Below are 16,648 nucleotides of genomic sequence, written 5' to 3'. Positions count from 1 at the left end.
CCTGCTTTATTTCAGGAGCATAAGAGATTGATTTACACCGGACAATGGGCGCATTAGCTATGTTCATGTAGAATCAGTGAGGCAGGACAATGCAGTCACTCAGGACATGTCACATCTTCTTAAATCAAGGCAAGGCATGATTAAGAAGATTGATTGAAAAAGGTCAAATATAGAGTATTAACTTAAATACATATATAAACAGTGCAGCAGAAGATGGGAAAAGTATTCAGTGATAAGAATCACTTCACACCTTCACAGGGTGTGCTCAACACACCTAGTGGGGAAAGGAGCAGGAGGATGGATTCAAACTCACAGCTTTCTTGACTTGAATTCTCTCTGTGCTGGGCTTACTAAGTAAAAAGGTTTACACTGTGAAAACCAACAGCATCTGCACCGGCAGAGTTCTGATGCCTGTTGATCCTCAGTTCCTTTGTCATCACAAAAAATGATGGTCTTTTGTTTGACTGTAGTGCTGTTGAAGTACCTTTATGTATAGTACTATAGCACCTGTTGATTCAGATACACATTCCTTCACTCAAAGAAATGTGCTATTGTGTTTCCACATTGTGTTTTCTGTGAATTGTCATGTTGCACATGACTTTAGTGAAAGACTGATGATTTCCCTGTGACGACATTTTTGTGACTAGCAGTTATAATGATGATTGTTCAGCATATAGCTTTAACTTTAGATTTTTCAAGGAGAAAGACTCAAGGGAAAACATACACACACACACACACAGTGAACGGATAAATACACCCAATCATACATATGTAAATTCTCTAAAGAAGAGGTTTGATAAATATGCAAATGTGAAAGGTTGTGTGTACACAGAATACATATACAGGTGGATGTCGGCTGTGTCTGCTCTGTGTTGTCACAGCCAAGCTGTATTATACGTGACAAGGACCAGACATGACCTCTTTAAAGTGACAAGATTTTGTGTGTGTGTTTGTTCACATACGTGCACATTTGTCTAGGCTGAAGATAAGTCAGGACTCATGTAATTTGTTGTTGTGAGGAGAAAGGGCAATGGGGATGAAAAGCTACACATTTTAAGTAAAGAGAATCCAAATGAAAAAGACAAAATGGCCTGGCAAAGCTTTATCTTTTGTTAGGTAGCATTATAATCTGTGTGCGGTTAGTCAGAGGGATTCTCTCTGAGATCAGAATATATATTAGATTTGAAGAGGACTTATCAACACTAAGAGGGGTGTGTGTGCACTGAATATTGAAAACCATCTTTAATGTTTGAGTGATCATCAGAAGAGATGGATCTTGGACTTTCCATATCACACACAAAGAAGCACATGCACACACACCTCAACACCATACCCACCTTCCCTACCACACGCACAGTCTCTCTCTCTCGCTCTCACACAAATATCTCAGCCTGCAGCTGCACACTCTTCATCAGCCCTGAGAGTTTACAAGGATTAGGTATGTCAGTGCACTAGCCCCACCCGTCTATACACTTTCTCTCACATAAACACACACACGTACAGATGCCAAAGCTGTTAAAAGCCGGATTAAGTGTTTCCCTGGGAAGGAGCAGTGTGTCCTGGCTGTGCTGTCAAGGTGCTGTCAGATATCTCTCCTCCTTCCACCTCCTTTGCCCTCCACTCATTGTCATAACTATGCTAACAACAGAGTAACTGTGATCCACATTTAGAATAGTCTAATATCAACAGTCTGAACTGCAGCTGACTTTGGCAGAGGAGAAAACACAGGCACATACAGTATACTGTACATACATGTCTGGGCCAATCCCTTCTTCACATGCTTATTAATAAGATGATGTGGTTACTGGTGACACATTGAAACATAGAGAAACATTCTACCAATGGCTTCAATCTTATCAATATTTCATCTTAGTATGTGTTCACATACCAAATACTGTGTTCCTGAAGTCTGAAGGTGGTGATGATCAAAAGAGAGATGACAAGCAAACAAAAGACTAAGTAGAAATTTGGTTTTGGCATTGACTAATGTGTTTTTTAAGAGCTGTATAAGATCTGTGATTCAGTCTGCCAATATAAGATTTTAGCAATGCTTTTAAGCTGTTGGACGGCATCTCTATTCACTGAACTCCATAGTACTACTACCAATAAACTACAACCATTTCAAATAGTCCACCAGTGCTGTATGGAATAAATAGATGTGTTCCAACAGCTGTATCAAGTCCCTCAAATCACAGGTGAATGATGCTGAAGGCCAGTTTTTAAGGCCATTATGTGCCTGGTATGCTGTATCAGTTTTACAGTTATAGCACAGACAGAAACAGAGAGTGACAGAAAATTAAGTGCAGAGAGAGAGAGAGAGAGAGGGAAGTGAGGAGAATGAAAAGGAGGAGGAGGAGGAGGAGGAGGAGGAGAGGAACTTGAAGCTGCCTCCAAGCGGCCCAGACACAGTAAATCATTACCACCATAAACCACAGAGCCAATAAAAAGCAAAGCCTCACCCCGCTATCAGAACCAGAGGGAGAGGAGGAGAGGAGGAGCAGGGGGGTATAGAAACAGATTCTCCCCATCTGGATTCATTACAGGAGAAAAAATAACTTCCCGCGGAAATACACGCAAGTATATGCACGAAAAGACACAAACACATACAAACACACTCTGCAGCTATATAATCACAATCAAGAAAGGCTCAAACATTTCAAAGACAAACATGTTTTTTCCTGTGGTCTAATAAAATTAAAAGTCGATGCTTCAGATGCCGGGCTGGCCCCGGAGCTGCCTGGCAATTAGAGAGCAGTAAAAAAGGGAAATGAGAAAGCAAGTGAAGTGAGAGAGACAGAACGAGGGAGGGGTGCAGGGCCTGATAGAGGGAGGGATGTGCCAAATTACTAGATTGGGACCATGTGAACTCCCTGAGGCAAGGCGATGCATGGGTGAAGGATTGGCGAGGAAGATTGGTGAGGGAGAAAGCACCACACCAAAAGGGACGGGGACAGCAGCGAGGGAAAGAGATGCTTTATAGGGTTTCAAATTAAAAATACAACACTTTTCTGAGAAATGCAGAGGAATAATAGATGCTACAATAAACGCTACAGGACAAACCGTGTAGGAAATTACTTCTTAAGCAATTTAAGCAGGAACTAATGTTACGTTTTTATTTGAAATGTAATAAATTATTTAGATATTTGATATTTCTTTGGTATTCTCACCAGCTCCAGAGACAGTTAACAAGGTAACCAAACATATCCTTGTTTTTCTTTATTTTGATAAAAGTAGCCAGTGATTCCTCCCCGACATTACTTCTCAATTTTGAGCTGGCAGTCTCTTCTGAATCTGGTGGTTAATGCTGCTTATAGTTACTACTCTATTCCTCTGCATTTATTCTGGAAACAAGCACCATTATCTTTCCTTCAGATAATTTTTCTTTGGAAAGACCAAACATACACCCTTTTTAGAATCATGCATTTCAAAGCTTTCATTCAGTCGATATATAACGCATCTACTGTAGCAAAATAGATATTTGAAGAAGATTTGAGAACAAAATGTCAATACTTTAAAGTTTAATCTGTAATAATCTGAAATATTTTTATATATATATTTTGAAGGACAAGAGTGCTGAGGCGACAATTTTATGCTGCCACTACCAGTATAAACACTATACAACTCTAATATACTGGTTCATGGCAATATTATTTAAATAGTAAAATGGTTAAAGTTTTGTCTTGATTAGTTAAGGCTGAATCCTCTGACCTAAGCATTATCTGCGGAATCTCTCTGACAAAGGTGAAATGCATCTATGTCACTGATGTGAATACTGTGTGTGTGAGTGTGTGTGTGTGTGTGTGTGTGTGTGTGTGTGTGTGTGTCTGCGTATATGCACAAGCCAGTGTTTGCATTAGTGTGCATCGTCTCGTTCCACCCATCAACCCTGGGCGGCAGCTTTTAATGCGGCCCCACTGGGCAGCAAACTGAATTAGGCTAACAGGAACCATAGACAATTGCCAGGATGCAACACCGGGGACTGAACTTCCACTGAACCTCACTATAAAGGAGCTAATTTTCTCTCTGTGTCTGTCTATGTCTCCCACCCAGCTCCCTCCCCGGTAACAGTAATCAGAAAGGAGAAGACGTCTCGAAACAGTGTCTCCCTGTCCTGGCAGGAGCCTGAAAGACCCAACGGCATTATCCTCGACTATGAGATCAAATACTATGAAAAGGTTGGTGCAGAATATATCACTGTTAATGCTTTACCTCGTCTGCCTTTGAACAAGGCTGCATCATAAACTGCACTTCTTTAAGGCATAGTTCAACAATTTGCGAAATAATTGCTGAGAGTTTGATGAGAAGATTGATACCAGTGTCATATCTGTCCAGTAAATATGAGGCTACAGCCAGCATGTAATGACATATGTGTTCATTAGGTTTAGAGCTTTAGATTTGTTGGATTTTGTTGCCTTTGGACAGAGCCAGGCTAGCTGTTTCAGCCATGAATGTATTAAGGAGAATTGGATACCGAGTTAAAAAATGGCAAGCCTGTGAAAGTTGCTCACTGGGCGCACACGCGAAAAACTTCCATTTTTTTGGGCCCACAGAGCTTGCGCACTAGTCTATTCCTGTGTGCACTGACATGATAGTGAGCAGCTGTAACGAAACAGTTTCCCATCAGGGATCAATAAAGTATTTCTGATTCTGATAATCCTTCTCCAGGCATGACGCCGGCAGGCACTTTCAAGACTTCCTCTGGCCGTGCCAGCTTACTTACTGTTGGCTACCAGCACACATGAATGGGATAACCATTTTACAGCCACTCCTTTTCTAATGATTGTGTATGGGGAAAATGCCTTTTTGGCCAGTGTGCTTCATGTGATGCTGCCAGAAGTTACAATACCGAGTGTTAGCTAAGCTAACTAGCTGCTATATTTACCAGATAGATACAAGAATTGTATCAATATTTTCATCTAACTCTTGGCAAGAAAGAAAATAAGCAAATTTCCAATGTGACAAATTATTGCTTTAAGTGCAGTGTTTGCTGGATTGTTTTTGTTTTCCATGTGTTTTTTACATTTGGAGCCAACAGTCACACTACAAAACATAACATTAATAGATCATTTAGATTGGTGTCTAAATTTTTTGGGTGTTAAAATTGTTGATAGAGAGTGTCCTGGTTTCTCGCTTTTAGGTGCTGTATAGTAGTGGTTTGATCTCACTTTTGTGTGTTCACACTGAAATATGATATGGATATACAGTATAGTAAAGTAGACCATAAATACATCTTAATACCACTCTTAGAATGTGATTGTATTAGACTAAAGTTGAAAACATAATCGTATATGCAATTATTCTAGTTTGTTACAAAAGACTCACACTGTTAATTTTTTATATTCAAATGAGTTAGTGATACAAAGGTGCTAAACAGGCTATTTGTACGAAAATGGCATGAAACCGATGTCCAGTATCTCTTACTATAGCAAGCCACTTTCCCCTCTACTTCTTTACCTCTCTCCTCTCATCATCTTGTTTTTCTTTCTGTCTTCATTCTTCTGCTACTTACTCCTCCTCTCCTTCCCTTACTTTTACCTCTCATCTCACCTCTTTTCTTCTCTCCTTCTATTTCTCATCCTGCCCTCTTTTCCCCTCCTCTCCTTAATGGAGACAAGTTTTATGGCAGACAGTAAATGTGTCTGTGGGGTCGCTCATTCCTCTGTGAGGAAAATTAGTGCAGAACGAATTACACTGGTTTTCAGCACCAATGCTGTGCTATGGCTGACATTCTGATGGTGAAATTAGCCATGGATGCAAGTTTAATCACTCTGGCAGATTCAGTGCGTGTATGTGTGTGTGTTTGTGTGTGTGTAAGTGTGTATATGTGTGTCCCAGATCACAGTTTGCTTGAATGCCAACAGTGGCCCCTAATCTCTTGATTAGTAGGCTGACAGAAGCTGTTTCCTCTCTAAACTCTGTTCCCTACTCAGCCATCCTTACCTAAGATGTTAAAACAAGGACAGAAAACAGCGAAAGGAAAAGTTAATGACTGGTACTGGGTCAGAGCTCACTGCAGGTCTAATTCTCTAAGCTGTGGATTTTTAGTCACACACATGTTCACACATCACAAATGCATATTCATTAAAAGAGGATAGGAAAAGGAATGAAAGGGTGGCATCTAAGGAAGAAAAATCTCTGGACCTTTGCACTGAATCCTGTTAATCACATCATCTCTCAGGAATTACTGGAGACACTCAGGGACAGACACACAAACACACACACATACGCACAAACCAAGTTCCCAGAGGATTCTCCACAGCAGCCATACATACCCTGGGATTTCAAACCCTAAACAAAAGGCTCTTCCAAGCAGAAGAGCAAACTGGGACAACCAGTGGAGACCCCCATAACAATCCAGGATAGAGGCCTCTTCGTGTGGCAGGCAGAGGGACGCTGAGGGCCTCTAGCATGCCAAGGATCAAGGCCATAGGAGAACAAGAGTTGGAGCACAAATTCCCCACATCAAGACCACACCATGACTCACTTATGAGACAGAAAGGGGCTTTCAGAGACACATACACAGACACACTCAGACATAATTGTATATACACATAAACAGGATGGTGAAACAGGACACGAAAACAGACTGGCAGAGATTAAAAGAGAGATTTTAGCAAGAAGATGTTCAGATTTGCAGCATCAGCCAGACTTTTTGCTTTTCTGTGTTTGTGGTTTTCTCTGTCTGTATTTACACAAGTTTAAAACAGGCATAAACAGTGTACATTATCATGTAATCCAATAGCAATTTACCGATGACTCCAGCTTCTCTTAATGTAGAAAAGTGAACATTTCGCCAACAATCACACAACACCACTGAGAGCAAAATACTTTACTGTATAATAGATGAATTACTCAATGGACCAATAGATTTTGGGGGTCAAATTAATGGCCAACAAGGAAAGTCATAACATTACAGCTATGTTTTCCCCTCCTGTGGGGACTGTTTTCTGTAAGAAGCAGGAAAAGGAAAGTTGAGATATTTCATTTGTAGGTCTTAGGGCTTTTGTAGTGTGAGCTCTATAGTATGAGGCAGAACACAAATATTAATTGTCACAAGTCATTTAGTCTCATGCCACTGCAAATCCTAAGTGCTGATTGGACTTCTCACTCTTTTGTGCAACATTTCCTGCCAACTGATGAAAACATGGACTTCATAATCTCCCATGTGCACCCAATAGATCATTTCACTTCAGCATGCCAACACATAAATTATGTTGAGCCATTGCTCCATGTTAACACTAAGTGAGGCATTAGCAGGTCAGTAGCATACATAGCCTTCAATGTTGTTTCCAAAATTGTCAAAATGACACTAAATGAATGACAAAACCTATAGAGAGTTTAAAACTTTTTATAACCTTTTAAAATTTCCTTGGGAAGTTGGGATTTGGCTAATGTACCACAGAACTTTTATCAAAGTTACATGAAATAAATACTCCTTTGGAAATAACTGGAATGATCACATTTCCATTGCTATATTTTTGGCTTAAAAGGAACTTAAACTAAAAGGGGAAAAAAGTTGTTGGAACTGATGCAATGACAGTCCCAACATTATACTGATACCAAAATAAGAAGAAAATCATAAACTCACAGTTGAGTAGCTACAACAAAATATATGTTACTATGTTATGATAAATTTTAACTAATGTGTCAAACTTTATCAAAATATACAACCATAGTACTGATGGCAGAAAAACATGACTTACTGTAGGAACAATTTTAAGTAATACAGTGACGTTATGTAAAAGTTAAGTACTTGATAGCACTGCCTCTTCCCATTCTACGTTTTTCCTGCTGAGTAATTCATTTCCACTGCTTTTGTGACATAGAAATAATTATGAATAACACATTTACATTAAGGCTAGTTGGAATATAAACCCTGTAAGAAACAGTAATTTCAGAAATATTTCTTATGTGTTTGTCAGGATGGTTCTTAATGGTTAACTGAATTTTTACAGATCTCAAATAAAGTGATGTTACTGTAAACTGTGAAGAGGTTCATGATGTTAATAGCTGATATGGCTCATGCCAAGAAAACCGTTGCAGGTCATTATTTTTCATTAACTCCACCTAACCAGTCTTTTCCTTTTGTCTTTGCTGCTCTTTCCACCAACACATACCACTGTCACACACAGTTGTGAAACCAGAGGCCCAAGTTTCTAAAGTATGGGGGCTGTTCCCAAACTATGTATCCTATATATGGGAATTCTTAGGGAATGTTTGGTGATATTCTTGGGAATTCCCAACCAGAAAGCTTCCCAGAAGAAGATGTGTTTCACCTTTGGAAATCCCAGGCTAACTGGATGATCTTCCTGTCGCTTTAACCGGCTAAAGGGCGCTCTACAGCCAATAAGGCTTTTCAAGTGCACTTTGTGAAAATAGAATTTGTGGGAATACACTTTGCTGATTGTTTTTGCATGTTTTATCACTGTAATCTAAAGAGCAGAGAGAGAGCTTCAAATCCACTTTAATTTGGGCTGTTTATTTAGTCTTAGATGGAAGGAATGCTGGCTGAAACACTGTATTTACAAGACTTCTGCTGTACATCTCCTGTTTTGGGGTCTATATGAGTTTGCATCTATGTCTGTGTGTGTGTGTGTGTGTGTGTGTGTGTGTGTGTGTGTGTGTGTGTTATACAAGCTATAATTTGCTACAGCTTTGTTTAGATTGTCAAAGCAGAACGCAGCACAGAGGCCATATTAAATTCTAGCAGTGTTCTGGTGAGACACACACAGCTTGTCGGGCTGCAGTACGCATAAAAGAGAGGTGTCTGACCTGAGTTTCTTTCTGTCTGTCTGTCTGTCTCTCTCTCTCTCTCTCTCTCTCTCTCTCTCTCTCTCTCTCTCTCTCACACACACACACACACACAAAGACAAAAAGGTGCTTGTGCCACACCTGTGGGTGATTTTCAGGGGATCACATGCTGTCCTGAATGCGGAACGGTGACAAGCTGCGAGTAGATTTATAGCTGTGATGAAGAGCTGTCCCAGTGCAGGTCTGGTGTATCAGTTACCTCCTCACACATATAGCAGTTTAAAAAGCTTTGTGTGCCATAAAAGTCTGATCCACTCCATTAATGGGCGGGAAGTTTCTTTTAGATGCTGCTTGTGTGTGTGTGTGTGTGTGTGTGAATGTCTATGTGTGTTTATGCTGTTGCCTACCAATGCCTAAATTGTGTCCATAAAATGAGGATTTGACTACACCTGTGCATAATTCGGCCTTGAATGATTTTTATATGCTCAGCTATGTTGCAAAGCATGTAGCTCATTTTCAGGATTGTTGAAATCTGTGGTCATTAAGATTTAAGATCGGCCTTGTCCTATTTCCCCCCTATTTAACAATTTGTTTCATAGAATCGAATTGGGTCAAAAATAATGTGATTGCAAGCCTGTCTGGAGGATGGACTGACTCATCAATTTTCACCCTGGGCAATTCAAACGTGTTATGAGGCAAAGACAGAGAACATTTGGAGTAACATGTATTTTTATTCAAGCAATAATTTAGCTTCTTTTTTGACTGTGCTTTTGTAAAGTGTTTTCATGTTGGTGCTGAGTTATGTTATGCTGTGCTGTGCCTCCGTCCCTGCCCTGATAGTGGCAGACTGCCTAGTGTAATGTAACTCACTAAAAATACGTAAACATTTTTGTTTTGTTTTATATTGTTTGTATTGTTGTTTATATTTTCACTTATTATTTTGATTAGGGATTTTTTTTAATCTCTCAAATATCTCTTTCCCAATGTCTGTATATTCATAAAAGTAACACCTGCCAATTACAGAGCATACTGCACAAACAAATATACATAAACACAAAATATCATTAATATATAGAATATTTGCAGCTTCATTCCAGCAACACTTTTGGGCTGGGTCCTCCTATTATCCTAACTGTGGAAATGCCACTGCATAGAGCCAAAAATCAAAGGGCTACTTTCTATATTTTCTCTTCTTCATCTACCTCCTGCCCTCCCATCTTTTCTCCACCGCTTTTCTTCCTTCCACATCTGGAAACAATGTGCCAAATGCAGACTTGGTGTGTATATCCTCCTGTTGTTTTATCAGTAGAGATCAGTAGGAAAGAAGTCATAAAATATAAAAGGCATAATTCATCAGAGCTGCAAGCTGCCAAACTGTCTGGGATGTTTGTGTGTGTGTGTGTGAAAATGTATATAATGCATACTGTGTTGTGTTGTGCATATTGTATGTATATATTGTATTCCTTAATAGTTCCAACCCAGACTAAATTGTAGTACCCCCAAAAAAAAAAAAAAAAAAAAAACTGTCTCACAAATATTTAATTCCATTCACTGTCCTTCTCTTCCTTTGTCCTCCTTGTCTTACAGGAGGAGCAGGAGACCAGCTACACCATCCTCCGTGCTCGGGGTTGTAATGTGAGTCTGAATGGTCTGAAGCCCAACACAGCCTACCTGCTGCAGATCAGAGCTCGCACCGCTGCCGGATACGGAGCCAGCAGCCCCAGCTTCCAGTTTGAGACCAGCCCTGACTGTAAGTTCAGCATGGAATAGAAGTTTTATTGTAATTCCTTTACTGCTGTAGTTGAAAATATGGTTAGACTGATATTTGCTGATTAAGCACAGGGCCAATACTGTCCTTTCACAAATAAATAACTGATAATGAATAGTGAGATTCTTACTGGAAACCACATAAGCATGCATGGTATTTTTTTTGTCCTGGATTTCAAAGTCTTTGCTTCTATTGATCTAATAGCTGTTTAAGAAGCTCTTCTACATTCTTCTACATTAGTCTTGCATTCTGGGGAACATTTTTCAGCTTTTAAATATCAGAACATTTACCGGCACAAAATATCAGCTGTAGTAGCTGCAACCAACTGAATTTCTGCAACAGTATTAGTCTTGAAAATCACTGCACAACTGTTGTTTTACTTAAATGCTATTAAGAACATCTACAAATGAGAGTTATTGTTGTCTTAATAATGTTCAGTTATGTCTAGTTTTGTTTAGGTATTACTACAGGGTGAGATTAGGGCTGTGGAAGCACATTATTTTCAAATGTATGTTATAAACAAGTTATATCCTCGTATGGTAAATGAATATGTTGCATTTAAGTTTGTCATAAAAAGAAAAGGTTAATGTTGCTCATAACTTGCTGCTCTCTGTCTTTCAGCAGCCTTCTCCATCTCCAGTGAGAGCAGCCAGGTTGTTCTGATCGCCATTTCCTCTGCCGTGGCCATCATCCTGCTCACAGTGCTGCTCTACGTCCTGATTGGCAGGTCTGTCTACCAGTCACTTGACTTGACAGTTTTCTCCCCTAATCACAGCATTTTGCTGTCTCCCTTCAGTGGTACCTAAAAACTGATTGTATGTGGTATGTGAATTTTCAGGTTTCACCCAATAAATTTCCCTCTATTTCCCCTGTAATTCCTATAAAAGATACTGTAACAGCTGTATTTAGGTGTGTCTGTGTGTGTGTGTGTGTGTGTGTGTGTGTGTGTGTGTGTGTGTGTGTGTGTGGCTGAAGTTGGCAGTCAGTACTGTTCAGAGAGAGTATAAATCCACGGCTCATTATAAGACTTACTGATCCTCTCTTGGCTTATAACAGCTGGGATTACACACACACACACACATACACACACACATGCACACACAGCTCTTGCTAGCCTCCAGGCTGGGCCAATGGGTGATGTCTTATTGGGAGATGTGGCACTACTTATGACCTTTTTCTGTTTGGATTGGCAGGTTTTGTTGCCGCAGCAAATCCAAACATCCTGATGAGAAAAGACTGCACTTTGGCAACGGCCACTGTAAGTACTGGACTATGTTTTCCTGAGGCCTGGTTCGATCCATCCTCTCTGCACTTTACTAGTCACTGAGAAGAAATACAACTAGGTAGTTACATTATAAATAGTTTGATAGTTACAATCAGGGAGACGTTTTTCTCAGAGCATTTCACACGCCTATTTCCAAGCTAGAAGTGGTTTTCCCTTTACTTCGGTTCGTTTGGTCATATGAGAAGACAGTAATCGGACCGAGACCATGTTGAGAAGGAGGTTTTTCGGCCCATTTGCAAACCAATCCTGGAGGCTTCATTTGCAAAGGGAACAAGTTCAGACTGTTCTCCCAGCCAGCTACAGCAAGTACTGCGACTTAAGGTTTAAACAATCTCTAATTATAGGGTTTACTCCAGAGAAAAGTCCATTTCCATTGATACATTTTTAACCAGTTACAAAAAATTCTCACTGGTGTGGCATTTTGCCTTTATTTTGATAGTGCAGTTGAAGATATACAGGAAAGGGGGAGAGAGAGAGTGGGGTTGACATGCAGCAAAGGGCTAGATTCAAACCCTGGCCGCTGTGTTAAGGATTCAGCCTTGGTACATGGGGTGCGTGCTCTACCAAGCGAGCTACTAGGGCGCCCCACTCATGTGGCCTTATATAAACTTGAAATTGTCTGTGTAATTGGATCAATGTATAAAATCGTACAAAAGTAACAGCTTCTCCCCTGATGTGGACCAACACAATGGGACGACAGGTTTAAAGAAGTAACCTACACCTAACTCTAAATGTCTTCATATCCACCTTGCTCTTGCTCCCTGTTTGTTGCTTGTTTTCCTTTATTCATATATGTGTTATTTATTAGAGATACTCCTACTTTTAACCTTGACCCAGGTATTGACCCCCAAACTCCCCAGACACTGAACTGCGACTGTCCACTGCTTCATGAATAATTTGGATGGTCAGATGCAGAGCATAAATTTCCCCACAGGGACTCATAAAGTACAACTTTATTACTTAAAGGATAGGTTCACTTTTTTTTTTCAAGTCTGTCTTAAAACAATACTCACATGGCCAAATGTGCATTGAAACAGTTTTTGGTCGCTGTGATTGTTCATCCTACCCATACTGGCTGTGAAGCGACAAAATCCAAAGTCTTCACTGTACAGGGAAAAACAAAGAGGGAATTATGAAAAAATGTGAACCTACCCTTTAACTCAACTTAAACTGTATTTATGCCAATTTGTTTGTTGAGATTTAGTTTATTGCTTTAGAGTATCTTTGTTAGTTGATTTGTGTGTTTTTATCAAAAATCAGCTGCACATTAATGACTGTGTGCATCTGGCTATGAATTTCCTGATGGAGATTTAATTAAAAAAAACTGTTTTACTTGGAGATATGCCATATTGTTCAAATTAGCAGCATTTGTAAGCTACTGTAACACAAGATTTACTGTTTTTACTGGCTCCTGTTGAAAGCCCATCCTGACCTGTTGCTTAAAGGAAATTATTCACCAAACTCAATTATTGAGACAATGAAGACTACATTATCTTCAAAGTTTTAGTTTTGTTGTGCAGTGTTCAGTGTAGACATATCATCACTTAACAACAATATGTTTTGAGTCCTGTTTTCCACAGTAAAGTTGAGCACTAGCAATGTGTTATGTCCTTGAAAAGTTTTAAGTCATTAAAATGTTCTGAGAATGTATGAATTTAGGGACACACAAAAACTAATGTTACCTGCTTTCTGCTGCTGCAGTGCGTCTGCCTGGTATCAGGACCTACGTAGACCCCCACACATATGAGGACCCGAGTCAGGCTGTGCACGAGTTTGCCAAGGAGCTGGACGCCTCCTGCATCGCCATTGATAAAGTGGTGGGAGCAGGTGAGAATGGATAGAGGAAAATACTTGAAACACACATCATACAGGTTATTTCAGGCAAGCAAAATTGACAAAATGACAAATTCAGTTTATTTAATTTCTAGCATTGCCATTCTGAAAGAAACTTTTGTGACCAAGTGGCAATTTCTGCCACTCTGGTGGAATATATTTGTGACTTTTTAGAAAAATTAAATGAAAAAAAGTTTAAATGTTACAGACTATGGTAGATAAATTCACTAGTACATTTAGTGAACTTCATTGTCTACTCAGAATTCTTACCGAATTATCTGAAGTTTTAGCAAGTAAGCATCGCCTCAATGAATAAATTAAGGACATACATTATAATAAATGGGCTTAGATCACCCGTTTGCTCAGGTCATCAAAGGAAAAGTTTATCGGTGCACTGAAGAGTTATTCCACATAAAACACATGTAAAAATAGAAAATACATTAAGAGAAATGAATGGTTTCCTTCTCTCCCTGACCACTTCTTTCCCACTCTCACCTCATACTTTCTTACTCGTTCACACTCTATTTAAATGACAAAGACACACCAAGTGGTAACCACATATAGGAAAAATGAAGTGCATGTAGAGCTCCCATATATCTACATTTTCATAGCAGCAGGCTAGTTTAACTTTGTGCAATTTACTGCACAGCTGGGAATGAGAGGCATTTAATGTCCCAGCTTGAGGTCCTTTCTTCCCAGCCCTCCTCTATGATGGAGGGAGAGATGGTGAAATTAGAAGTTGTTCTGCTCACCTTCAGTTGGTTCATTTCTACCGTTCCTCTTTCATTTTTTTCTCTTCATTCCCTTCTTAGTTTGCATTTTCCATATGAAATTACCTGATGCTCTAATTCTGAACTAAGGCTAATGATCGCAACATAAAAAAAAAAAAAAAAAAAAAAGCTCCTCTCCTCTCTTCATGTACTCTCTGATGACTTGAGCAGGAGTGGAGATGGGAGGGTAATGCATTGTGATTCATGCTGAGTGCAGGCAGAATAGATGGAGACTAAAGCACACAGCACATGCAGGCTGGTCTCCAGAGTCTCACCAGCCCTCCACACTGTAAAGCTGTCAGGACGGCCTGAGAGTCTAATACCTGACTCTACACTGGACTACGTTACACTCCACAATGCATTTATCATCGCACATAGCAGAGACAACGCATATTAATCTCTGTAGGGCTACAATGATACATTGGTAGATATTGGCTTTTTTTTTATTAGCAATCAGATACAGACAAGCCAGTGTTGTCCACTTCTGATATAAAGTATTTGTGTTCAATGTTTAGTCATTGTAGAATCTATCAATACTACACTAATTCTCTATGGGAATCCCTTCTCAGCATTTTCTTCTAAAGTGACATTTTGATTCAACACAAATGAGCATTAACATTTTCAAATCTATCAGATAAATTACAGGAACATGTGCATAAACTAATGCATATTTCAATAAATGTACACTTACTGCAATGTTTCAGGTATATAGGAAAGAAAAAATAATAATTAAGGGTAAATATTGTATTAATAATATAATATATTATTAATACCATCTGTATCATCCTTCTAAAACCAATATCAGTTGAACCTTAATACCCTCACACACAGCTGAGCTCACACTGAAGAAGGCTACACTACAGAATACTATACATTTGTAATGCGCACAGTGCATAGCTGAGACAAAGCATATTTATTTTATTGTGTCTCCAAACTTACATGAAGTTCAACATCACATTGTGCAATAAGTCTATTTTTGTCTATGCTGGAAAACAACTGTGAAATCATATTCAGGAGGTCAACATTATATCTTACTTGGTAACAAATAATTGCCTCGCTTTCACTCTACAACAATAAACTTTAGATGGTAACCAGTGCAGTAGTAGACATCAGGTTGTCTTAGAATATGGACAGCAAACCTTGTGAATATTTTTATGCTTTAAAAACAAAAGCATGAAACCCTCAGAGAAACCCCATTGAGTTATAGATGCTATTGGAACGGAGGTTAGCTAGGAAAGGGAGTGGGACTTCAGCTCTCTAATCTAAATCTATTGTGAACACCAGAGGTGAACATTAAAGCTTAAGCCATGATGTAAACATTTTTTGTCAGTCAGATTGAATACGTACCACCCATCTGTGTGATTTTTATGAAACCATATACGCACTATGAACAATACACAGCATACGTCAATCCCCATCTGTCTCCATTAAACATGTTAACAAGACTTTGATCTTCTTGCCAATCGGTGATTGTGTGTTAAAAGACAAAACACATGCTCCACTCTGCTTACATGGGTCAGACTTTAACATCAAAGTGGGATACCTATAGCTCTACTCAGAGCAGGAAAGGACTGAGTGTCCCTAATCAAGCCTTATTAGAGCCAAATCTTCTTTCTAGAGTGATCACATAAAAAGGTGCCTTGGCCTGGCTCCTCTGTCCACTGCTGAAGGCCAGAATAACAGAGCAGAGCAGTGATGAACAGGCATGAGTTTGGTATTAGGTTGTAATTATTCTGGCTTAAGTTCTTCTAGACCCCATTGCTTCAAGTCCACGGTTTGACCCACGCTCTCTGATCCAGAGCTGCTACGGGGAAATGATTGTACTGGATGGAGAGAGATCTGCACATGGCTTAGCTCTGACATCACCTCACATGAGCACACTCAATATGCATATACATTATGGAGTAAAACACACTCACACAGAAATATGTACACACAGATGTACACATTCCACTCATCTTCTACAGTCCAGCCAAACCCCTTTCACCAGCTGTAACATGGCTGGCTGCCTTTGAAGTGGCCAGCCTGTCTACAAAGCTTACAGTACCTAGTGAAAAACACAAAACACACACATTCACACACATGCACACACACATGCACACAGGCATAGGGCTCACATCCCCTCACCAGCAAGGAATGCTAATTGATCTCTCCCAGAGTGGAAGTTGAGTCACGTGCGTTTTAATACGACACAGAAAGAAAGTTGAGAGGTCACTTTGCTGTCTGTTCAGTGTGGAGTTG

At 39.6% G+C, this 16,648-nt stretch overlaps 1 protein-coding gene across 6 annotated transcripts in view; it reads left to right on the top strand.

The window, feature by feature from the left end:
- epha3 (eph receptor A3) overlaps positions 1-16,648 on the top strand; it is a 100,716-nt gene that overhangs the window by 57,295 nt on the left and 26,773 nt on the right. For 4 of the 6 annotated variants that reach the window (XM_044216950.1, XM_044216944.1, XM_044216948.1 and 1 more), the window contains 5 exons: positions 4,051-4,175; positions 10,339-10,501; positions 11,141-11,246; positions 11,713-11,777; positions 13,506-13,631. In XM_044216950.1, the coding sequence (XP_044072885.1) occupies positions 4,051-4,175; positions 10,339-10,501; positions 11,141-11,246; positions 11,713-11,777; positions 13,506-13,631 (585 nt within the window). The remainder of the gene's footprint in view (positions 1-4,050; positions 4,176-10,338; positions 10,502-11,140; positions 11,247-11,712; positions 11,778-13,505; positions 13,632-16,648) is intronic. The other 2 variants (XM_044216945.1, XM_044216947.1) reach the window with 1 other exon arrangement.

This window comes from Siniperca chuatsi, linkage group LG12, assembly GCF_020085105.1.
Source record: "Siniperca chuatsi isolate FFG_IHB_CAS linkage group LG12, ASM2008510v1, whole genome shotgun sequence".
Taxonomy (NCBI): domain Eukaryota; kingdom Metazoa; phylum Chordata; class Actinopteri; order Centrarchiformes; family Sinipercidae; genus Siniperca; species Siniperca chuatsi.
Note: the sequence above shows the minus strand (reverse complement) of the source record. Positions and strands in the feature narration are given on the sequence as shown.